This window comes from Drosophila sechellia, chromosome 3R (assembly GCF_004382195.2).
Source record: "Drosophila sechellia strain sech25 chromosome 3R, ASM438219v1, whole genome shotgun sequence".
Classification (NCBI taxonomy): domain Eukaryota; kingdom Metazoa; phylum Arthropoda; class Insecta; order Diptera; family Drosophilidae; genus Drosophila; species Drosophila sechellia.
In genome coordinates, this window is record NC_045952.1 from 7,998,349 (window position 1) to 8,023,042 (window position 24,694).

The 24,694-nt window shown below is 43.3% G+C and overlaps 2 protein-coding genes and 1 non-coding gene across 9 annotated transcripts; 2 read left to right on the forward strand and 1 right to left on the reverse strand.

Annotated features, from left to right (window-relative positions):
- Positions 1-905: 905 nt before the first annotated feature.
- On the forward strand, positions 906-5,264 carry LOC6619241 (meckelin). Its single transcript, XM_032723402.1, has 7 exons — positions 906-1,212; positions 1,981-2,939; positions 3,008-4,185; positions 4,244-4,412; positions 4,741-4,828; positions 4,885-5,048; positions 5,111-5,264. Exons 1-7 carry the CDS (start codon positions 960-962, stop codon positions 5,189-5,191), a joined length of 2,892 nt encoding a protein of 963 aa, XP_032579293.1. The 5' UTR covers positions 906-959; the 3' UTR covers positions 5,192-5,264.
- LOC6619243 (transcription intermediary factor 1-alpha) lies at positions 5,258-24,646 on the reverse strand. 7 transcript variants are annotated; one of them, XM_002043426.2, is made up of 10 exons: positions 23,749-24,646; positions 10,063-11,449; positions 9,690-9,773; positions 9,215-9,618; positions 9,003-9,132; positions 8,608-8,873; positions 8,374-8,548; positions 7,487-7,847; positions 7,274-7,397; positions 5,258-7,211 (listed from the first exon to the last, which is right to left on the reverse strand). In XM_002043426.2, exons 1-10 carry the CDS (start codon positions 23,947-23,949, stop codon positions 6,948-6,950), a joined length of 3,396 nt encoding a protein of 1,131 aa, XP_002043462.1. In that variant the 5' UTR covers positions 23,950-24,646; the 3' UTR covers positions 5,258-6,947. The 7 variants fall into 7 exon arrangements, with proteins under 7 accessions (XP_002043462.1, XP_032579288.1, XP_032579291.1 ...); XM_032723397.1 differs by having other exon boundaries at positions 9,233-9,618; positions 10,057-11,449; XM_032723400.1 differs by having other exon boundaries at positions 7,487-7,823; positions 23,749-23,949.
- Trnal-uaa lies at positions 12,925-13,008 on the forward strand. Its single transcript has one exon. It is a non-coding gene; the product is annotated as a tRNA-Leu (tRNA).
- Positions 24,647-24,694: the final 48 nt, after the last annotated feature.

Genomic DNA, 24,694 nt, shown 5'->3' on the forward strand with positions numbered 1-24,694 from the left:
ACCGTCGCACGTCGCGGCCAAAAGCTCTAAAAACGACAGACAGCTTAATGCCCGACTTTCATATACATAAGCAAATAATTTAACATTTGTTGGCGTATAAACATAAATATTGTTAATGCGTTTAAACATTTACTTAATGCATATAGATATTCTTCTGTGCAACTGTTTAAGATTTGTACTAAACATTCAATATTCTTAGCTTTCGCAGAGTTCGAATTCAAATGTATCTAACGGCCAAATCCTATTTTTTAAGCTAATAAAAAATTGTGCTTGAAATCTGTTTGTTTTTTTAAATACAAAAATTAGTAAAAGCTTATATAATATATTATATCCTATTTAAAAGTTACATTTTAGACGTGAATTGAAAGCTGTGATCTAGTTATTTATTTATTTTTATTTTATTATTTATTATTATCTTAATTATTTTATTTTTTTCAAAAACCATTTAAAATCATTTAAAAAATGTTAAACGTAGTTTTGCAAAAGAATGGACTACCCAAATGGTCTCTTTAGAGAGAACAATTAATTAAATAACCCAACAAATAATTCCTTTACGTAGGATTTAATTTCTAAAATAGTCCTTCCATATTTACATACCTACAAATCGTATGCAAAATCCTAAGAAAGTAACTAATAATGATGGCAATCACAATTTTGAGCACGCAAAGTGCTGGAATACGAAAGGAGACCCAGCAGGTAAGAGGTCTCGAGGACTCATTACACTTAAGGTGGCCTCCTGGTCACAGGACATTCGGCCGAGAGGGAGTAAGCACCTGAGCCAACCCTCCGGATAATGGTGATAAGGGTTGGGTAGCTATAGCAACACCACTCCATCCACGAGTCCAATTGTTTACTTGCCTTCCTGGGCGCCTTCCGAATTGCAGCTGCAATCGCTCCAGGGAATTCAGTACCCTTTCGAATATTGAAGAGCGAGCAGCGACTCCTGAAATCAGAACAGGATGAGGATGAGGATGAGGTGCTTCTCCCGAACTATCAACTGGTGTTGTGCTCTTTTCTGGATTCCAGTGACCATCTGCTCGCTGACCACCGCGACCACAAATCCCTCACAGGTGCCAACGCCGCACACTTTTCGCTTCCAGAATCCGACGCAGTGCCTCAAGAACGAGTTCTACAACCTCAACCTATTCGACTGTGTGCCCTGCAATGAGGTCGCCGGCGGAGATGGGGTTCAAGGAAAACTGCAACCCGACAGTGAGTGGTAGTATTGATCAAACAGAACCCAAAGGGGTGTCAAGAGAAGGGGCAAGGACCTGCATGCTACTCAAGGAAAAATATTAATTTCCACCTGTAAAAGAGCTGTTATACATATATATTAATTAGGTTATTTAAACTTTTTATTGGTTTAAGGTATTGTCTTTAAACGAGTTTTGAATCTTCTTTGAAAGCGACAAGGCTTTTTTGCGATATATACATTTTTTAAAGGTCACTGACCTCGAATACTCAAGATTTATTCACATCAGTATTGGTCACTTAGCACAGTTTGCAAACTTCACACTTGAAAAGGAAATAATATATACTATAAACAATCAATTTTTAATATTAAGTTAAATACGAACTTTACGAACTAATACAAATGAAACTATTCGAATTTTTTAAAGATTAATTTAATGATTTCTAGTTGTTTGATTTAATAAGTAAAGTAGAAGTATTTGTAATCATGTATATTTTTACTGAAAGTGTAAAATAACTAACCATATTGTTACAATTTTGAATCTTTTTAAGGGTATATATATAAAAACAGTATAACATTTTTAATTTCACTTTGAATTGATTTAAAAGTTGTATACTGCTTTTATAAATAATCCCTTAAAACGATTGACAATTGTGACAAAATGAAAAGACTAGCTTACGTACATTTTCAATCCTTGATCATAGGATAGATCTATGTATATAGGATATGGCTAGAAAAAAGTTTTTTATATTACTGAAATAAAAGCTTCTTGTTTATTGCCCTCCCAGAATTCACCTGCAAGTGCCCGGCTGGTCATCTGTCGATCTTTGAGCGCGGCAAGACGTGGCCCACCTGCGATGAGATTTGCACTCCGGACAGGAGCGACAATTGCACTTCGGTGTGGCTACCCCAGCCCCGACCTACCAACCAGTGCAGCTATCGGTATCTGAACTCCACGGCGGCCTTTGCCAGCCAGTTGCCAGTGCATCCACTCATTTCCGGCATCATACTGACCCAGACAAATCCGATGAGCAGAGCGGGAGACTGCCATTCCTGCGATATGACGCACAATTTCCGGTATCAGGACTTCTGCTTGGCTAGTACCCTGCTCCGTCCGTATCTGCACTACAACGCCTTCTGGCAGGCCACTACCACGCCGGATTCCAGTGTACCCAGCCGCTTTGGTGAGCTCAAGTTCGTGGCCTTCTTCTGCCTGACTCTGCGCAACGATACCGCCTGCCAGCAGCTGGCCAATCTGTGCGTGCTCTCGCACTTCTCCCTGGAAAAGCACTCACCCTGCAGCGCCTTCCTGCTTACCCAAGTTTCTGATGTGGTCATGAAGTATGCTCACTCCGGCGAGCAGGTGCGATCCTTGCAGCCGTTCCTGTTCTACAAGAAGGGTCGGGTTACCAAGGAGCTGCTCTCGAAGACGCTTCAGCTGCCGGATCGCAAGGAGCTGCGACTTTTTAGCACCACATTTGGCCTAGATGGCGGACTCAAACGGTGGGGTGCCTTTCATCCGGAGATGCTTAACATGTGCCAGCAGAAGGCACCAAGCCTCCGAGTGGCGCTACCCAAGAGTGAGTCGGAGGTATCCTGCCAGCTGACCCTAGAGCGTCTCATTGACCTGGCCAACCAGCGGCACAACGACGAGTTCCTCACCGTGTTCCTAAACTTCAGCAGCAACTGGCAGTATCTGCTTCACCAGCTACCTGTACTCATTGAGACCCTGACGCCGGAAAACCAGGTGAGGAGTGTGGTGTACTCAATTGGAAAGGAGTTAATCCCACTTCCGTAAATTCTTCATCACTTCAGCGAACCCAGCCAGAGGAGTGGCAGTTGGTGAAGCGTTTCCAGCTGATCTCCGCCTCGCCGCGGGATAATCATCTTCACCAGACCATGCCGCGGTACGAGGATGCCCACAAGCTGCAGCAATATTACTCCTTGCGATATGTGGAGGACATCGAAATTCGTTATACGCTGGACAAGGATCAGCCGGATAGAGTGGGTCTGCCACTCATTCGCCTGCGATACCGACACATAGAGATGGGATCGGGAAATACATCGCTCTCCCAACTGTACCCATTCAGCCTGAGGATTAGCTACGACCAAGTTAAGCGTGGTTGGGATTGGTTGATACTGGAGGTGGCGCTGCCGCTGCTCCTTTTGCTGGCCTTTGCAGCTGCTGCCTTGCGTCTCCAGAATTTGAGAAGAAGACGAAAGGCGGACCTCTGTCAGATGAGCAGTCTTATGGAATTTCTTCTGCAGCTGGCCGGAAATGTGGCATATGCTCTGCTGGCGACTACTCTGCTGCTCCTGCTGCTGCAGGCCTCCAATCCTCGACTACTGAAAATCCTACTCTATACCGCCTTTGTGCTGCAGTTCCTCTTTCTGGGCGTCCAGCTGTGGCGCTCCAGCCAGCTGGAACTGTTCCTCATCGACTGGGAAAGGCCGCGGAGCAGCTGCGAGGGACAACGCCTGAATCTGGACAGCTCCTCTCTCTGCTCTAGCGTGCGCACCTTTGTGGCCGAGAGCAGCGTCTCCGCCTGGCGAGTTCTCTTTACGGCCAATGCCTGGATTCGCCTTAGTGTGACCCAGAAGTACTCCACCTTGGGTCAGGTATTTGTGGTCATCGCTGTCTATCAGTTCCTGGAGAGGTTTACCAAGGGTGACATTTTCCTACGTTGCTGCCTAATAGCGGCAGCTTATCTGCTCACATATCTACTTCAGATAATAGGCCACCAACTATTTGTAGCCAATCCCCTCCAGAAGTTCATCGATCTGTGCAGTCTGGCCAACATTTCTCTGTTCTCACTGACGGAGCCAGGATTTGGTTATTACATCCACGGACGATCCCCGCACGGCTTTGCCGATACGGATATGTCCTCGATGATTTTGCAGCTGCAGAGGACCCAGACCATGTGCGGGCGACGAGGATTGCTAATGGACTCGGACAAGCAGGCGTACGTCATCCTGCCTCCCAGAAACCTTCAGTAAGATTTTGATTCTACTCCCAAGAGGATAATAATTAACATAGTGTTTTTACTATAGCATCTACCTGGAGCGACTGCTCCTTCCCTTCCAGCGCAGTCTAACCGGCACCCTTTCGCAGACCATGCTCTACCAAAAGGACATCGTTCCGAGCATCGATGGACAGATGGAACGCACCTCCATTGCGTATGCCAGCGTAAATCGCTTCTTCTGCGCCTTTATCGACCATGTGAGCTTAAAGTTTACCTTCAAACGCAAATAACTTAGTTACTATACACATTTCAAGTAAAGTATTAGTGTATAATTGATTTGTTGAAAAGTATGTAACAGGTTGATAAGAATTACTAGCTAGAATTACCACTAGTCTATCCAGTCGTGCCCGTCTGTCCGTATAAGATCTGAGATCTGAGGATCTTAAAAGGCTAGACATTAAAGACTAAGCATACAGATTCTAATACTTAAAGATCTAGAATCTAGAGACCAAGTAACTAATAAAGCTCAATTTATTTTGCTGTTTGTAAGCCCTGATTAAGATGGTATATTTATATTTGTGACAGGCCATCAAGGACATGGATTACATTATTAAGGAGAAGTCGTTTGTAGAGCAATTGCTGAACTGCGAAATAGACAACTACATCACGGAAAGTGAGTGCCTAATTCGAAGTTTCTCTTTTATGTATTAAATCCATTTAAATTTTCAGACAGAGGTACCTTCTACATAGACGATTCGTTCAGCTTCTCCCGCGTTCTCCTCTTGGGTAACCATTTGCATATCTTTGTCCTGGAACTCCTCTTGGTGCTGTCGATCTTCCTGATGACCTCTAATTTATTGATTGCAGCTGCTGGCGCTTGTGGCTTAAACATAGTAGGATAATAATTTAAAACTGATTATTTTAAACAAAATAATTAATAAATAATCCATTGCAGTTACTGCGCCAAGTGTTCCGCCGTTGGGTGCGACGGAACATCTCCCGCAAGACCCTCATCGACGAGAGGTTTCTCTTGTAGCCCCAAAGCGAGGAGCAATATCTGCGAGAGGACGGATTCTTTGCCATATAAATGATATGCGAGACGTTACAGGAAGTTTTTTATTATTTCATAATCCACTCGATAGTAAGTAGTACATTCATATACAGTGGTTAATCTTTAGTTATCGTAAAACTTACGGCTAAAACAGATAAAATAATTTCATTGTTTCACATTTATCATACAAACATTAGCAGATACCCTGCATGATCTACTTAGCTTTTCTCGTGTTTTGCAATAGGATAGCTAGCACACATCAACGTCCGCTAATCGAGCACGTCGTACAAACATTTATGCATGGCTATATAATTTCATTAATATTTTTGCGCCCCTATATATTCCCTATTGTGGCGGCATTAGGAGTAGCAGACGTTTTAGCGTCCGATTGTAATATATTCTTGTAGTTGTCCAGTTTTAATTCTGTTCGTGTCTGATCTTTGTGTCTTGCATTGAAAACATTTATGAAAATATCGACCTTGGCTGATTTGGTTTTATTTTAGTTTCGATCCGGCATTATAAAAAACTACATACACGGTCGGCTAAAGATATACGTACATATATATTTATATAAATATATATGACAAGTAGATTCTTTGTCGGAAATATTTATGTACATCTTATGCTTGCGGAGGTCGTGTCCCGCCGATCGATTGGTAATAAATAGAGCTAGTCACTCCTTACATCTACTGTTGATATTCAAACATTTAATTTGCTTACTCGTAATTTAAGGGTTTGATTCATCTGCGAAACTTAGAGGGCTAGAATGCAGCTAACTTTATTTCAAGTGTCTTCTTAAGTGGTATACGAATGTATGCTGTTTTTTTGGGGTGAGCTTAGGAGCTTAGGGAGCTGCACATGAGCGTCCTAATTAGATTCTACCGATGGATGGTTAGCGGTCAATAGTCAATAAATATCGTACATGTCAAATTCGAAATAATGGTAGAACTTTGCCACATTGTTTAATTTAATGGTAATAATAATATATATTAATAAACGGTAATTTGTTCATCTTATTGTTTTTCGCTATCACAAAAGTAAATACAATTCCAACAAAGATTGGTTAGAACGGGTTCCATCCCAAACACAAATCGGTGAAACAAGGATGACAATTTCACTCGAACTTGAACACTTACACCTACTTTTAATCTCTAGTGGATCCCTAAAGAAAGGTATACATATTTATAGTTATATTTATATCAATGTTTATGGATATTCAACACTTAAAATGTAGCTAAACATATTTCATTTCAATTCTCAATTCAATTCTCGCCCAAGGGGATTCAATTTATTCCATTGTACTTAAAAATAAAATCATATCAAATGACTGGCTTGGTTTTACTATTTACAACTGAGTTTTTAAATATTTCCAGACACTAAAGTTCATCGGGCACCTCTGCATTTTTAGGTCTAGTTCCTTAGATGTATGTGTGTCTCACGATTGTGGGGGCAAGCCTACGGATCGATTAGTCATTGAAAACAACGAACTCTACCTTAGCGGAGTAAGGGAAATGTGCATCTACAGCCCAAAGGCTGCGGCGTACGCGTGCAATAACTGAAGAACATAATCGGCGCTCTCTTGGATTACACTACTGCCCAGGCTGTGCGGCCGCAGCGGCATCTCCAGGTCCATCTCCTCTAGGAACGCGGGCAGTTGCTGCTGCTCCTCCTGGCGACGTTCTTGACCCGTCTCCGCCGGCTGCTCCCCATCTGTGCCCTTCCCGCCGGGCATTAGCTCGTTCTATTCGTGCGCCGAGCGTCTCGCCCTCTTGGCCGGCAAGCAGGCACCATCGCTGTCACCCAATGATGCCGAGCCGCAGCTCTTCCGTCCGTTCTCGATGGGCGACGGCGAACCAGTTGCATTCAAACCTAATAGCGCCGGCGAGTTTGAGGTATTTCGCTTACCCTGCGGCTTGGTGCCCTCAAATTGCGGCAACCACTTTGCCAGCTGCTCCTCGAAGAAGTTTTCCAAGTACTTGGCATTGGAGTAAGTTTTCGTGTCCTCCTAGTCAATAATTAGCGCATAAGTAGGGAGGGCAAACCAGATAGTATTCCTGTTGATCTCACCTGGTAAAAGAGGTATGTGTTGGAGAATATTAAACGTACGTCGGACACGAAGCCTGCAATGTCCTTGTAGTGATTCGGACTGGATGGATCCAGGCGGGTGCGAATAACGTCTAGTGACATGGGACTGCAATGGACAATTAAATATTATAATATATAATTTCAACATATACTCTTAATCAATAACTCATGTAAAGAATTCTCGCTATAATTTACCTGGAAACAATCTCGTAGTAGGATGTATTGGCTGGCGACTCCGGCTCCCGGAAGTTGAGACTCTGCTCGTACTGGCAGTACAACTCTAGGCAGATGCGCTGCAGGATACGGAGCTCGAGGGCGCTTAGCTCGCCGGATGAGCTCTTTTCACTTCCCTCCGTCTTAGTCAGCTCCTTGATGTTGACGCACAGCAGGCACTGCCAGCTCTCGCTCTCGTCCGGCAGCGAGCTGATCGCGGGGATGTGACAGTTCTGGTGGAAAACCTTCGGACACTTGTCGCAGCACATCAGCTCGCCTCCATCCAGACAGACGGCGCACCAGTCCTCGTTGGGATCATCTTTTTGTTCGTTTTTATTATTAACTGATATGATTAGTTTTTGGTTCGCATTCATGGTTCGGGTGTGTGTTCATGTGGGTGTGTCGTGTATGCATTGTTGTTGTTGATTAATACGAGTTGGTTTGAGTGTTGGTTTGGAATTGATTTAATTGTTAGTAATTTATTCGTGTCATTCGTTTATGGCGCGCGTTTGGATTTTATTTGGAAATCGAGTTTATTTTGAAAATAGAAATAAAGAGAGCAAAGTTATGAGAATTTTAGAATTTTATTTGGTAAGCCAGCTAGCAAAACTAATGGTAATGATGCACCGCAGCGTTCCCAACCACAAACAAGACTCCACACAAATCAGTATTCAACCTTCACCAAAAACATCTAAAACTAAAGCGGATTAAGGGCTGATGGTTGAAACACAAGTATGTAACAAGCACTCAAGGACTTAAACAAATTGATTTCCTCCACCGTTTGGATAAGACTCGAAAATGAGATTTGGCAACTACAACGCCACACGCACATGAAGCATTTGCAGGCGGACCACGGTGAGTGAACTTACCTTCCTGTGTGTTGGACAGATCCGTCGAGCTGTGCACCTGCGGCGAGGTGGTCTTTGTCCGACCCTCCGGCAATACCTGCACTCCATTCGAGTCCAGCTTGGCTATGGTTGCAATCAGATCGTTAATCGAGTCATCTCGCACCTTATCAATGGGTTCGGTGAAGTCCTTAGTGTTCTGTTGATGAGAAAGAGATTAGCGAATGGCATTCAAAACAACAATATATATAGACCCACCTCATGGGTGCTGGGACTGGGCGTCTTTGGATTCGTCGAGGTGACGTTTGAGAGTATCGAAACGGCTGGCCCCAATCCCAGAGCTGCTGCGTTCAGTTGGGCGCTGGAGGAGCCGTTTCCGTGGCCCTGGTGACCCGCACCACCGCCCCCCAGGCTGGGCGGGGTGCTATTTTTGAGCGTGTTTGGAGATTTGAGTGAGATTTTAAAATTTTCCGATGTCTGGCGGCCATTCGCAAAAGGCAAAAGGGGACCTTGTTGCGAACACACTAAAATTAAACGCAAAATATTTGATGGGTAATGAGAAAATCTTGACGAAAGCATTTGAAAAAACAAATTTGAATTTACATAAATACAGTAAATCAATTGGGTTTGAGGAGTTTAATTCAATTACTCACTGTTCGACTGTTGTGCGGATTGCGGGATGTGCCACTTGGCCAGGCTGTGCATGCCGCCGCCGCCTAACTGCGGGGAGGTCTGCGGTGGGCCGGTATTAAAGCCAGCCTGGCTCCCATGAAACCCCAACGACTGTGAACCAAAGAAACAAAATAAAAGTGAAAGATTAGTTATCCGCTCTAACTATTACGAAAGTTCTACTTTAAAGACTCACATTCTGCATGGCACTCACATTCTGCATGGGATTGGACATCATCGGTGGTCGCTGCAGTGCACCCGGCGAAGGGATTTGGCCGCCTCCGCCCCCCGCCGCTCCGGCCATGGCCGCCGCAGCCGCTGCCTGCTGAGCGTGGTTGGCCATACGCTGATACTGCGACTGGAAGCGCGCGTTGTTGTTCATAAAGTTGGCGTCCCGCGGACCGCCTCCGGGTCCACCGCCCTGCGAGAAACCCTGCTGGCCGGGCATGAAATGCGGACGCATCTGCGGGCCCATCGCTTGGTGGGCCGGAGCCGGTGCTCCTTGCGGCCCACCCGGATAGCTGGGCGGTCCATTAAATGCCATGTGGGCATTCGGGCTCTGCGCTGTCTGGTTGTTCAGTAGGCCCCGCAGGCTGATGTCTGAAATTGCGCGAACAGAAAATTAATTTTCCACCTAGCCTGGTACCTCAGAGTCCTCCTTTGGCACTTACCCATATTCTGCGGATGTGTGGAGGAGCTCACGTGCGGTTGTCCGTGTCGCTGCATGCCCACTGGCGGCATTCCCCCGAAGCGAACTGCAACACAGACAAAATTCCATTACAAAGCTGTCTGGAAGAAGGTAGCGTCTTTTTGGGAAAGCAGGCTAGCTTCTTCGTGCAGTTGGTCTATTACTAAATTATTGAAATAACGAGAAACTTCGTCGAAAGTTAAAACTCCCTAGAGATCTTTTTTGTTATTATAAAAACCAATCACATCTTTCATGTCTTAATGGCCATTAAATTATTTACATTAATATTTAAGGAACAAAAGTTGTTAGCTTTGTATTAATAAAGAAATAAAAATGAAAATCATTCATACCCTTACCTGACCCGTCACCCGGAAAGGAGCGACTCATGGACAGATTGTTGAACTGCTGCTGGGCAGCATTGCTGTAGAGCGGCGGTCCGTTCTGCGGTCCGAAGTTGACGGGCGGTCCGTTCGGCGAGAGGCCAGCGGGCATTCCGGGTGGAAGACCAGGGCGCAGGGGTGGGGCCATGTTCGGACTGGGAGGCTGGCGCGGCGGGTGCTGTGGCTGGGGGGTTCCGTTGGGCGAGGCCGTTGGCGGATACGGTTTGCCATCGACGATGATGATGCCCAGCTGCGAGATTACTTTCTGCAGATCGGAAACCTGGTTAAGCTGCACCTGAATGCGCACTGGGATTTCCGGATTTGGGATATCCGCCCGTTGGCACTTGAGCTTCTGCAGGTGACGCACCAAAGACTTTTTGCTCGAGAGGATGGCGAAATCACTGCCCTTCTCCAGCGCGTTTTGCATGAAATCGATGCAGTGGTCCGTGTTGTCGGACAGCAACTGCAGCGTCTCCTTCTTTTCCACCAGCACCTTGAGTTTACTGTCGCACACCTCGTTCAATCTCATGATTAGCTGCTTGCCTCGGGTATTGACCGTATTGGTGATCTTTACCGCCATGGCTGTGATCTCCTTGATAAGGTCTTTCTTCTTGTCGTGGATCAGCTGTTGGCGGTCATCGATCACCTTGGTAGCCGAGGAGAGAAGGAAGCGTTTGTAGTTGATTTCGGAAACGAGTGTGGACAGCGCCTGTCGTGATTCCGTGGCAATCTCGTGCGCGAACTTATATTTGTGATCCCGATGGTCGCTCAACTGGCAATCCCGACAAGTGAGCTTGTCGCAGGTCTCGCAAAACAGCGAAAGTTTCTCCTGCGGATGCAACTGGCACATGTGCAGCTTGTCCACCCCGGCAGCTCCGGCCAGCTGCTCGTTGTTGGCCTCGTCTTTGGGCTTGATCGTGTGGTCCTTGGTGATCTTCAGGCGCTGGTGAGCCTGCACACAACTGTCGCAAATATACTCCGAGCAGTCAACGCACCACGACGTGGCCACCGCACCATCGGAGCAGCTGCTGCATTGGATGCTCGCCGCAGCGGAGCTCTTCTGACCCTCGCCAGTCAGACCCAGATGACCGACCCCATCGCCACTGTCTCCGGCGGTGCACTGCTCAATGAGGAACTGGTTGTCCACGATGAACTCCTGCTGCGACGCATTGTCGCATACCGGACAATGGATCAATGGTGGCAGGGAACGGTCCAGCTCTGAGAACTTGGTGCTCACGCACTGGGCACAGGCCACGTGAAGGCATTCTAGCAGCTTGGGTCGATCGTTGGATCCGAGGAGTTGAGCGCAGTAAACGCACTTGAAAAGGGTGAACTTGGCTGATGCCGAAGAGTTTGACTCCGACTGCAATAGAAAAAAAGGAAAAGGCATTCGTTACAAATCTGTTTTCATTCAAGTGAATTTAATTTAGTTTTTGTTTTTTGATTCATTTTTACTAACTTAAATATACTACCTGTTTCTGCAACATATCATGAATACATGTTTAAAAACCTCTATTCAAAGTAGTCCTTCAATCGACAGTTAATTTTTAGATAAGCCTACCCCGGATAATTTATATTAAAGATTATAGCCTATTAAGCTATTAAAGAAGGCCCAGGTCATTGAAGGACAGTGCTTTCACTGCGCCTAATATAGGGACCCTATCTTATCTTATCTTTCTCCACCAAGATAACGCTGACGAACGATTTATGAGCGTAATTCCCGAAATATTATCTTCTGACGTATGAGACGATTATTTAAATTTATTATTGTACGGTAAGTTAATATAGTTTTTGAGTGGAATTTCCAAACTTGACAAAAACGTTCTACCTAGCAACTACCTTAAGCGTCTAAAGAAAGATTAATCAATTCGTTTTAATGAGTTATGTAAGCCATTCTCCTTATCGGCAGAGAGGCTTATCTGCACTCGAACTTTGAGACCGGAAATTACATTTACTCAACACAAGTGGCCAAGATCAACTCTCAACGTCGCAGCCTCGAAACTTCTTTACAATTAATAGCAACCACTTTTGAGAGGGGCTGAAAAATAAATTGTGCCCGATGCTGGAGCTGGAGCTGTAAACTCGGATTCCGAAGCGTAACCAACGTCTCCCCATGGCCTCCACTGCCGGGCGTCCCCAACTCTGTCTCCGAATGTCGCTGGGCGAAGATTGATTAGTTTTATCTTCAGTTGGAGCACATAAATCCAATTGATTGATTATGTTTGTGCTCGATAAAGATTGTTGCATTGGTGTGCGAGTGTTTTACATGCAGCCCCACAGTGTACAAAGTACAGTGAATACATATACCAACGGAAGCGCCACGGACATTGATGAATGCGCCACGACAGGCCGAAGGAGAACCGAAATCCGGACTCGACTCCGGACATTGCAACGCCGGCATAGGGGGGGCGGGGGATGGTGAACGAAGGGGATTCTGGCTGGGTGTAAGTGCAGTGCACATTATTTTAGCACATGGATCCCAGTCGAGGATAGAGTCGATCCGGCGATCCATCTTCCGTCCGAAAGAAAGTTTCGCCTGCCTCAGTTTTCTCCAGAGCAAGCTCATTTCGCTACTTTCGAAACGACTCGGCGGGCGCTCATAAATCATACAAGAAACATCCATTTTGTGGCAAGTACAGTTGCGGTTAGCGTAATATGTTTAACCCAACTTGTAGAGTATACATATACACAACGCGAACTGAATGTCTAGGAGGGAACAGTCATTATACACTTTTTGAGCACATAAAAACCGGGGTTCAAAAGGTTAAAAGCACTGAATAATATACAATTTTATTTCCTTTCTGTGTATATTGTACTTCGAATTAAGGAAAACACATAGCCAGGTTGGCCGAGCGGTCTAAGGCGCCAGATTTAAGCTCTGGTTCTCGTGAGAGAGCGTGGGTTCGAACCCCACACCTGGCAAAAAGTTTTTTTTGCAGTGTCTAAATAAGTAAGCCGCGTATTTGTGGAACTAAAGCAATCTGTCCGATGACTAACTAGTTTTCGATCGCTTTCTTGATAATCCGAGCTTTACAATTTAAGGAGGTGTACATGTGTACAAAACAGTGAGCTTCGGAATATACAAGGTTGTCTGACGTAAAATCTATGAAACAAGTGATACATTGAAACTCATACTTTTATTGCTTTTCGTACACTCCCACAACTATAATTTTGGCGTACATTGTAAGTGGGCGGCTGGCCAGTGGAGCTGTGTGTGCAGGGCGTGTCGGCGTGGAGGCGTCTCGGTGCTCAGAAGGCTGCGTCCCACTTGAAAGCCATTCATCATGGGCCTGTCCCCATCCCCGCCAGTTTCTCGCCACGGTTCGGTCTGGCATCGGACGTGGATCGGCTATGTTCGGATAGTGTTCGGCGGTTCGGATCGGTGCCGCGCAACCCACTTAGAGTTGCCCAAGACCCGCGGCACTGGCCCAGAGAGCAGGCCATTATAAATGTGGCGAAAAACCAGCTGCTACCCCCATGTTTCCATCGCATCGCAATGACTTGACGCAACTGGAAGCGGGTAGCAAACTTGTTTTCTCGGTCCGAACCTACAAAGCGATGCATATACATATATGTATGTATGTACATATATTTATATGCCATTAAAACATGTGTGTATATGTCTATGTCCGTAGCATCCCATCCGAATAAATGGCGGGCAACATGTGGCAAGAATTTAAAGAATCTGTTTCTGCAAGTAATGCGAATTAATAGATTTTTCAATCAAGAAAGTCGCTCAAATGGAAAATGAAGCGGACTTGGGTTTGGGTTCTAATATCAACATCCTGTTAATTCAAATTTGTTTAGGCCTTTAAAGATAGTTGATATATTTATAAAAGCCTAGCTCTTGATAATTTAAGCAATTCCCTTGAAAATAAGAGAAAACGAAGCTTCATCTTAAACCCATTATATTTTGGCATTTTCCTCCATTATACAAAAAGCCGCCGATCACGTAGACCATTAGTTTGCCACGCACATTGAAAAACAGCACGCTCGCACGAGGCTAAACCCAAACAGAGGGAAAAAAGTCGAAGGCAAAAATAACTCTAAATCAATTTCAATTAGAAATTGTTGAAAGGATGGCCCAGCAAGAGCGACTACAACAGAAATGGCAACTAGACTGTGGCAACAACACACAAAAGCATCCGCACGAAGCTCTAGAAATGGGAATTGATGGAATGGCGACATGACAACGACTGAATGAGTGCATTTATGATTGATGTAATTTTGATGAAAGTAAATTGTGAAAAGTTTTCCCCGCTTTCCACAGCAAACTTCCACCCATCTTCCGATTGGCTTGGCAACGGGCTTTAAGAGGCTTTGGCCAAATTTAATTTCAAATATATTTTCGAAAAAGTTTCAGTCTCGTTAGTCACACAGAAAACTTTTTTGCTGAAATTAAATGAAAGAAGTTCCACAACTGCAGTTCGCCACCGTTCGCGCCACACGCCCTCTCACTCGCACACAATCCCCTTTCCCTTTTTTTTCACAGGTTTCACGCTGTCACAAGACCAGAATCGGTTAAAAGTACAAACTGACAACTTTTCGACACATTTCACATTCAAAATCCATTTTCTGAGACCACCATAATTCCATTAAGTTCTTCACGGCCCTCCATCAGAAAGAATTCCCCCCTGTGTCAAAGGACGGAGATCTTTAGATATGGCGAAGGCATTCCCCAAAGAAAAACCCATTCATAGAGAAACTGTTCGAAATCAGATCCACTGAATCGATCCTACGACGCTTTGCACTTAGCTATAGTCGGGTTAAAAAAAAACAGCCGGTGATTAAAAAGCAGCAGGTGATTAAAAGTCTATCGGAAAATGTGATTGACACTTTAATAAATGACAGAATCGTTTTGTTTAGATGGAGATAAGCAGCACGGACAAAGCTTGTTAATTGGTAACTGAAAAGACTTGATTTAGATTTAATTTCAACAGTGAAAACAAAACAAAAACGGATGGAACTATGGGAATCCAGAAATGCTTTTGTTTTCAAAAAACTAGCTGACCATCTACTTACAAAGAACAGTAATTTCGTGGTAAAAGAGGTAATAAAAGAACTTTAAGATCTAAATATTTCAACATAATCACGCACATTGAGACGCCCACCATGACTCCCCCCAAGGGGAGTCCAAAAATGGAGATTTTTAAATTAAAATTTATTTTTCTTGCCACTGCCACACCCACTCAGCGCACACAAACACCCATACCGCACGGATATCCATTGAAATTGCCGAAAAAATGTTTATAACATTTGAAAACTGTGGGCGTGACAGCGTTTTTGCGGTTTGTAGGCGTGGCGAAAATGTTTTTTGCAATGTTTTTGACATATTGATAGAAATGGGCAAATGACAAATGATAAAATGAAAAAATTCAAAACGTTTTCAAAGTGTGGGCGTGACATCTTTGGGCGACTTGTGGGCGTGTCAGATACATCGTGACTAACTCCTGAAACAAACAACTTGCGCTGCTTTCATTCCAGCTAAATATTTAGCTAGCTTTCTAGGTACTATTATATCTAGCTGAATTTTTATCTTTCTATCTAGCTAGATATCTATATGCGCTGCTTTGATTCTAGCTATCTAACTAGCTAGCTAACGATCTTTATATCTAGCTATCTATCTAGCTAGCTATCTATCTATCTGTATAACTGACTTTTAAACTAAATAGCTAGCTATCTAGCTTTTATCGCTCATACGGACGTTTATACGGACAAATGGACGTGGCCAAATTGACTCGACTAAAATAAGAATATATGTTTGTGTTTCACTTAAAGTAGTAACCCCTATGTGCAATAAACCCACGCAATCGGATTCCACTATATCCCCACCAGTTGGCATTCTGTGGTTCTGGCCTCATAAAATGTATTCCTTGTCACCCAGAGTTCAGGTAGACTTAAAATTTAATTAAGCTTTATTTAAATGCAATTTGTGGACAGTTGAAAATATGCTGCCCGTCTCTTTAGAGCGCCTGTGGGTGGGTGTGTCGATGTCGTTCGACGTGCAGTTGCAGCGTTCGTGTTGCACTTTTGGGTGGTTGCCCACCCCCCATTGGCAACCAACTCATGCCACATACGCACCCCACCGCCCACTGACCGGACCATAAATCAGTGCAATATGAGACGTGCATCATGGGAGGTCTGTCGTCCTGCTGGTTAAATGGCGATTTCAGATAGAGATGAAGCCCAATGATGCTGGTCCTTTTGGAGTTTCTTCGGATTTCAGACGGCTGGATGCCGGTTGATGATGGCCGGCCATCACTTGTTTATTGTTGCTCCTACGTCAATTTCGTTTATTTTGCAAATTTACAACACAAAACGGCAGGCATCAGATGGCAACGGGCGTGTATGTGTGCGTACATGTACTTTGAACTCTCGGACAGCAGGGAAAATCCTTTGATACAACAAAAGCAGAAAATTAATTACGTTCTTGTTTTTTCTTCTGGGCACACATTTTGGACAATGGCTAATCTCAATGTATCATTCAGACTGCCCGTAATACGTGACTAAAAGTGGTAGAACAACAAGTACCTTTAAGGGAAATATGCCAACACCTAATTTAAATGTATAATTTACGCAAAAGGAAAATAATTGCCTGTAGTTCGCTACGCTTTCCATTCAAGGTTCATTCGCCGCAGTTACTCGTTTTGGGCACGGCGTATCCATTCGATATGCTCCATCGATATGGTCGCCGGTTCATTAAGTCTGATCAAAGTAATCAAATTGGAAATGCCTCCCAGATATGTAGGTGCGGGTGCATAAATTCGAGATTCCAGATTCCTTGCGCTTGAACAATGCACTAGGGAATCCAAATATGATACCGATAATAATGGATCAGGGTCAACTGGTAATCGAATAAAATGAATCCGCCGTAATTGACTGGGTCTATAAATGCCTCACCGCCAAGTCAGTGAACAATCGTGTTTATGGAACATACATAAAGCACTCAAAAGAACTTTTTCACCGAGCAGTGGGACTCAGGTGACAGACTGGCACATCAAAGTCCATGAACCTCATGATACATTTCTGTTTCATCCCCTCATAAAATGCCTGCTTCCTCGCAGACTAATATAAATTTGCCAGGTTTATATATCGAGCGGGAGCGATGAAGACGAAGAAACTTGCTCTTGAAATATTTATGAGACTTTGCAATAAACTAAAATTTCAAAGACACCACCTCTCCAAAATGGCCGCCATAAATTGGTAGAAAAGATGGAAAAGGGAGCAAAGAAGACGGCGGCAGATAGAGCCGTATAAAATATATTATACTCCCCATAATTAAAGCGAAAAACTTGATTGTACCTGGAACTTGTGAGCCAAGCGAGTTCAGAGAAAATCGGGGCGTACGAGGGGCGTGTCGGGCCAAAGTTGCTGCGATTTATGCGACGCCATCGAGCAAGGGAACCGAGCTGCAGAGCCGGGAAAGGTGCAGCAGCTGATAAATATTAATGGCGAGGCCACCGCCAGATGTCCATATAAACAAACCCAATCCGCGAGTTCAACATAAATAAATAAATAAAATTGTAAGTATTCAGACGCAGCGAGAATCGTCGCATACACGCATTAAAAGCATTCCAATCCAAATACGAATTTCAAATCGTTAGGAGCACTTCAAATCCGATTCGTATCTCCTACCAATGGAAAAGGGCGGATGAAGCGAGAGAAGCTTCGCCATTTTGGACCATTGGCCATTCGGTTTAATCGCGGGCATATCCGGCCAACGTCGCTGCAATTTCCGCCCAGGAGTTGGAGGAACACGAACTGGGTGGTGAACCATCCGAAACCCACCTAATGGACAAACCCTAATGACCCGACATTACATTTCATAACGCAATTTAAGCCACCAAAAAAGTATGTGTACTGTACATAAATATAAATTTCTGCAGAAATGGTTTCATAAAAACCATGATTACGGATATACGCACACACACACACATTGCAATTGTGAAAAAGACTGATGGCACTCGGAATTTCCTTTTATATATTATATATTCCTTATATATACATTCACCATATATCCAAATTTTTCAAGTAAAATACCTAAGGTATTTCCAGAAAATATATTTCGAATATATATATTTTTTGGAAAATCTGAAAAGCTATCTGTATTTTAAGGTCTTCCCATAAAAGGGGCTGTTTATGACGGAACTCATTAAATATTATACTTCTGTATCCTTCGGTTTGGCTTCTTTGCTCGAATGTCTCAAGCCACATCGCTTCAGTCGTAAAGATTTAATTGTATGGAAATCGTAAATGGCACGAACAGAAAAGTTTTGGTTTATTTTATGAGAAAATTGATACAGGTCCTAACCGAAGTAAGTTGACTGGGTTGACGTAAATAAAATTGCTATTTCACCGAACTGTCATTATCTGACAGACCCTTCCGTTGGGACTTATTGTATTCGTAATGGCTTTGATAAGTGGAACTTCTAACCGAGAATGACACATCCAACGAGCAGTAATAAAGTGATTCATTGAGATTGTAATGGCAGCCAAGGGTCGTTTGTTAAATGGGTTGATCGATTAGATCCTTGATGAAGTTACCGAACCTCCCTGATCAAAATAGCGTAGCTGTTCAATGCTCTATAATACTAATTCAAGGCTATCAGTTAATCATAATCTGTTTAACATCTAATAAGCTGTATGGAAAATTGGCAATTTGTAGTATATTTACACAGCTGTTTGCAGAATGAAATGTTTACTTTAAAAGCAAGAAGCAGATTAAATATAAACAAAATTGAAGGACAGACGAGCTAAACGGGCGAAAGTCGGATGATAACATTATGAGTTGCTATTTGGTTTCGACTACGGTTGGCATTGGCTAACCCAAACCACAATGATAGTCTTATCTTAATTAGTTTCGCCGTATTTCTACTTAGAAAACACCATTTTCTTTTCTGGTCCCGAAAGAAAACTAGTTTTGATATTCTCTTTGGCTAGTTTTACTATTTCGTGCTCAAACTCAATGTTTGGGTTGGGAAAACTTGACTAGTTGCAGAACGGAAGGTATAATAATTACTACTCCCAATCATGTTGCGAGCATAAATTCAGTATTGAAAATCTTTTGCTGGGGGGACCAAGAGACCAAAAGACGTGGAGCCAACCGAAACGAAACCAGGAAACCGCAAACTAATGAACGGACTGAGCTGTCGGCTGGTCCCCGGATTTTGGACCCCAGCGATGCTGCTGCTGCAGACGACGGTCGAGGGTTGCGTCGGGTTGCATTGGCGGTGGCCTGGGCAGGGCGTTGTGGTTACGTTGGTCCGACGAGCCGGTGGCCCTCGGTCTCTGGAGCTTACCAAAGCCGTCACAGCCGCTGTTTCTGTTGCTGCTGCTGATGCGGTTTGCGGTTCTTTTTGTGCCCGATGCAATTGTTCCTGCTCCCGGAGGGCATGGCATCAGCAGACACGTATACACCATAATATGTACATATATATGGATGGGATGGAGTGTGCACGAACTACGAGAGTACGAGTGTTTTCCAAAATGGCGACTCCCCGCTGATGTAGATACACAAACCGGTAAGACTTCCCAGCCAGCAGGGGGCCCGAAAATCGTGACGCCAGTTGCAGGAATAGCAATATTACAACCGATATGGATGGTACCGGAACGTGGGCGTAGGCGTATCTGGGGGCGTGCCAAGGCGGCAGCTGAACAAGCTGACGCAGCTGAGAAATCTGCTTACATCTGCTGTCTGTTGCCGTAGGATGGTAGGAAATCAGACAGTCTCGCTTCTCAGGACTTATGCAGCTTATAAAACTTTGCCCTCTGCATTTCCCCTCCACTGACAGAAACGCTCTACTTTTAAAGTGGCGTCAGTTCGGTTTCCCTTTGCCACGGCCGCCCGACTGCACCATTTTTGTTGCTGTGCGTTATAATCCGCTTTTTGTGATCGGATTATGTCCTGTGTAGCACCTAATCCCCGCACAGGAGTGCGACCAGCGTACACATGTTGCCAACGAGCACCACCTCCACATCTACACCTACAACTACACCACTCCCATTCCCTTTTTCTGTTCCAATCCGATTCCATCCATCCGCACTGATCCCGCAGTCGCAGTCAACTTTAATTACGCACTGGATGTCGATGGATGGATTAGGGCGGCCTTACGCCCACCGACTGCCCGTAAAAGCAATTAAAATGTGTATATCTTGGATAAACAGGAGGACGTCCCTAAATGGAACCACCTTTCAAGTTATACAGCTGTTAACATTTTAGAGAAAACATGTTTTCATGGGTTGTTCCCATTAAGCGTTTCTTAACAATGAGTTAGAAACTTTTTCTTCTAAATATAACTAAAAAGCTATTAATATTAGATTATAAGTATATAACAAATACAAAGAACAGAAGACAGTAAAACAAATATACATATAATCTTTTTTAAGATCTTTATATGCAGAAATCTCGGGAATAGTAGTACATTTCCCGAACTCAAAAACAAAACACTAGTAACGAGAATAGACTAAAGCGAACTCTCTTGTCCAAAAATATGTTGAATATCTATTATTACATTGAATACTATTACTAAATCAGAAAATACGTAATGCACACATTGGCTTTGACACAATTACCTTGTTCTTGACACGCACCTATAGAGTATTATTTCTAATCCAAAATGCGCTCAATTGAATCAAAAAGGGGATGGTTTACTATACGTGCCATAAAATCCCAGCATTTTAAAATCCCAATGTGAGTGAAAGTGAAAAGAGAGTCATTTTCCAAGATCTACCCGCCCTTATTGCAGGGTAATCAAGTTAATTAGAAACTTTACTTTTTTGTGCATTTAACGACTTTTATTTTGGGGGGCTGGGGTTTCCTAGCACCGGCGTCTGGCCATCGGCACTTTGCCTTCTCCTCGTTTTGCTTTGCTTGCATATTCTCATCAAATTAAAGTTAATTGTACATCATTAAAGGCGGATTCTAAGAATTTGTTTCGGGTCTCGTCGGTATCTAACACAAAATGGCGTCGTACGATTTTGGGTTTTCATTTATTCCGATGTCAAGCAATTTAATTACAACCTGTCGCATGCATGGGGTAACACACATGACTTCATGCATATATATGTACAACAAGCGTACGTACATACGTATTTATGGGAGTATTAAATATGGCCTCATGGAGGGTAGGAAAATGCATTTAGGTGCAGTGTTTTGGAGATGACATATGGATGCCGGCCAGCGGCAACTTCTCCATCAGCTGTCACTTTTAATGCCGAAGCCCGCCATTTTGACAGGAGCAAATGAATAGGTTTCTCTTTTCAGTTAAGCTTCAGTGATTTTGAGTGTTTTACCGAATCGGAAGTATAAAGGTAAAAAAGAAAGTCTCCACAAAAGCAGACCTTGTGTTTATGAATGAATAAAACCTTTTAAGCTACTTTTAATTAAAAACAAATAAATAATCATTTGAGTTTAATATAAGAGGTATCTTTATGTAAAGAGCTTGTTACCTTTATTAATTACTAGTTCATTGTTTACTATATATAGAAAAAAAATTAGACGTGAATTTTTAGTCTTCTCTCTTTATTGAGAAATTCGAATTCTGTTTTTTGCCCATAAAAGTTACTTAACGACATCATGTATTCCATGTATTCATGAGTAGGTACAGTTAGTATTGTAAAGTCATGCATAAATTAGAATAATTTACTCGGATGAAAAGGAAAAAATGCTGTTGAAAGAAGAATTAGCATTCAAATCTAAAGAAAATCTAAAGGATCGTATAATTCTTACTGGATCATAAATAATTCATTGACCTTCATATTAAATTTTTAACCATTCCGTGCTTCACTGTTTCTTAAGTCAGCTTGTTTTGTATTTAGGAACATGTATGTATGAAAATCTTTAACAGAATTACGAATCTGAAATCTAAAACCTATTCCTTTGAAATCCCCATCATCATCCATTCTGAACTCCACACCTTGCCTTGACGAAGTACTTTCCACTTGATAGTTTGCCCGCATCAGAAATGGGCATTAAGTGATCTGGAGGGGATTCCCCCCTCCCCTAGCGGGGGGCTAGGGACTGGGCCTGGAGTCTGGGGTCTTGAGTGCCCCCAACGACCGCAGCAAACACAACCGTTTGCATGATTGAGGGACGGATTGAATGAGTGCATGTCATTCCCAATCCCTGGTTGGGTTCAAGAGAGAGTGGCCACTCGAAAAGGCCCACTCTAGGCGAACATTTATTTGCACGGCTGCAGGAGAAGTTTGAGTCTTCCATACAGTCAGACTTCCGTAACTAGAAATATCATATGCATAGAAAGTTAGAGCTTGAATTTTTAATTACATACATGAAAACGTGTTTGTTTTATTTAGCACACATAATATAATATCGTGACCAATTAGTGTCATCTAGAGCGGTTATCATTTGCGAAAAACATTAATTTCGTTTTATTGTAATCACTAGCCGTTGACTTTAATTCATAATGTTAGTGTTAAATGTATATATTTAGATGTAGTTGTGATAAAATCTATAGAAACTTAAAATTGACCAATTTACGTTGAAATTAAGGTAGTCATATTGTGTATGTCCCAAAATTATATTTGAAGGTCAGTTAGGGCAATTTATCTGGGTGTACAGTAAGTAAGTAATACAACGAAAATGAATAAGAAGGTGTTAAAGCAATTCAAGAACTCTTTAGATTACAGTAATTAAAATATTATTAATATTTTTTTATTTTTTAGGAAAATTATATCCAAGCTTTCACTGGTAAGATCTACTTAGGTTCCACTGTAGCTTAAAGAGCAGCTCAAGCACGACGGAGAGCAAACAAAAAAAAAGTAGAGAGCACACACACAACCACACACACTCCCTTGCCGCTCATCTGGAGAGTGGCAACTGCAAGTTGCAGCTGATCTGCAATTGCAAGAGAGGAGAGACCATCTTGACTTAGCTCTTCCACATAATTGAAAGCGAGGTAGCGACAACCTAGAAGCAGCTTGCTCTGATCGCACCCATAGGGGAATCGGGAACCATCGGCACGAGACTCTAACTCACTACACAGTAAACAAAATTGCTCAATCAGTAAGCTAAGATTTAATGTTTAATTTATAAATTTTTTAAATGAAATTCTTGCATTAAGTTGGTATATTATTATCCATTTCTTTATATAACAACTTAAATCTTTTTCATAGTGACACTAATTTTAAAGTTTATTCAACATTCGATAACATCACATTTCTTACTCACATCTTAATTGATATCTCTTAGATGAAAACTGTATAATTTTAAATCATATTAATTTTAAATTGATAGAAAACAATGTATACATTTATACTGTAAAATATAGCAAATTGCACGCCGTTTTTCTCACTGTAAGATCTCGGACTGGGCCGTGAAAGTGAAACACAACAACACTTGCATTGCCCGCTGTTTGTTTGGTTGTGTGAATACGCTGGCCTTTGTTTGCCTTGGCCTGGGAAAAAGATAACAAACGCTTTTTGCACGAGACTCGATTCGAAACGCTTGATAAGGAGGACGCAGCACGAGCGCATCAAAATCCAACCAAAACAAAAGTTTACACTGAGCAGACAAAGGGGATTATGTGTATTGAGCCGGCTGCTTGTTATCAGCCGCAAGAGCACGTGTGATTAGGCGGCTTTTACTAACCTCAACTTGGCGGTAGCTTATAAGTAACGAACGCGTGATACGGACTAGCAACATACCCTTTTCTCGGCACTGTCGCAGGGGTTGCTCAGACTCAGCGAAGAGGAGCTCAATGACGAGGTGGTTGGCGCTCCGCTGGCCGTGTTGGGTGTGCTCATCTGAGGCAGGGCATCCGTGGGCACGGCGTCCAGCTGCTCCTGCTTGATCCCGGCGATAAGCGGCAGGAAGTCGTTCTTTAGCTGCTCCAAATCCATATCCATGTCGGCGAAGTCCTGCGATTTAACCGCGTAGGCGGTTGCTGGCGATCGTTGAAATCAAAACGTGGGCGTGCTAATTATAGCAACTGATTTTTGGTTGACTGACTCCCTAAAAGCTGTCGCCTTGGAACGGCATGACTATTGCGATTATGTTGCGGTATTATTGTTTTGGAATTAGTTGGGTTGTTAATCCATTCCAATGCTTACACGCACGCACACACAGACACACACAGAGCGCGCGCACCAATACACGCGAACTTCACGAGAGCAGGCAAAAACAACGATATGTGGTTGTATGGATGTTCACAAACGATTTTTCGCTGATTCTTTAATTAAAGATCCGTGTTTTGTTCGTAGTTGACTTCTCGTGAATTGGGTGGCTAATGCATTTTAATTTCACCTTCGACTTCTGGCTTGCAAAAATATTGGGTTCTCCCTCTCTCTTTCGCACAGAGCGACACAACTTTCGTTTTACTTATACACGACGTTCGCTCGAATTTCGCTGCTATTTTTCCGTCTAGCCGTCGATTTTTCCAGCGATTCGTGCCGCATTTCGTCCGTACGATGCTGCTAATCTTTATTCGCGCTGCGAGCGCGCTTTTAGTGCGGTTTTATTGGAGTAAGTCGCTGCGAAAACACACGGTCTCACGGCGTTTGCTCTCGTTGGACGCTTCTTCTGTACAAAAAATGTTCAGCCATTTTGGATTCAATTAATTCATGTCGGCGTTGCCAGTGCGACGGCATTTCG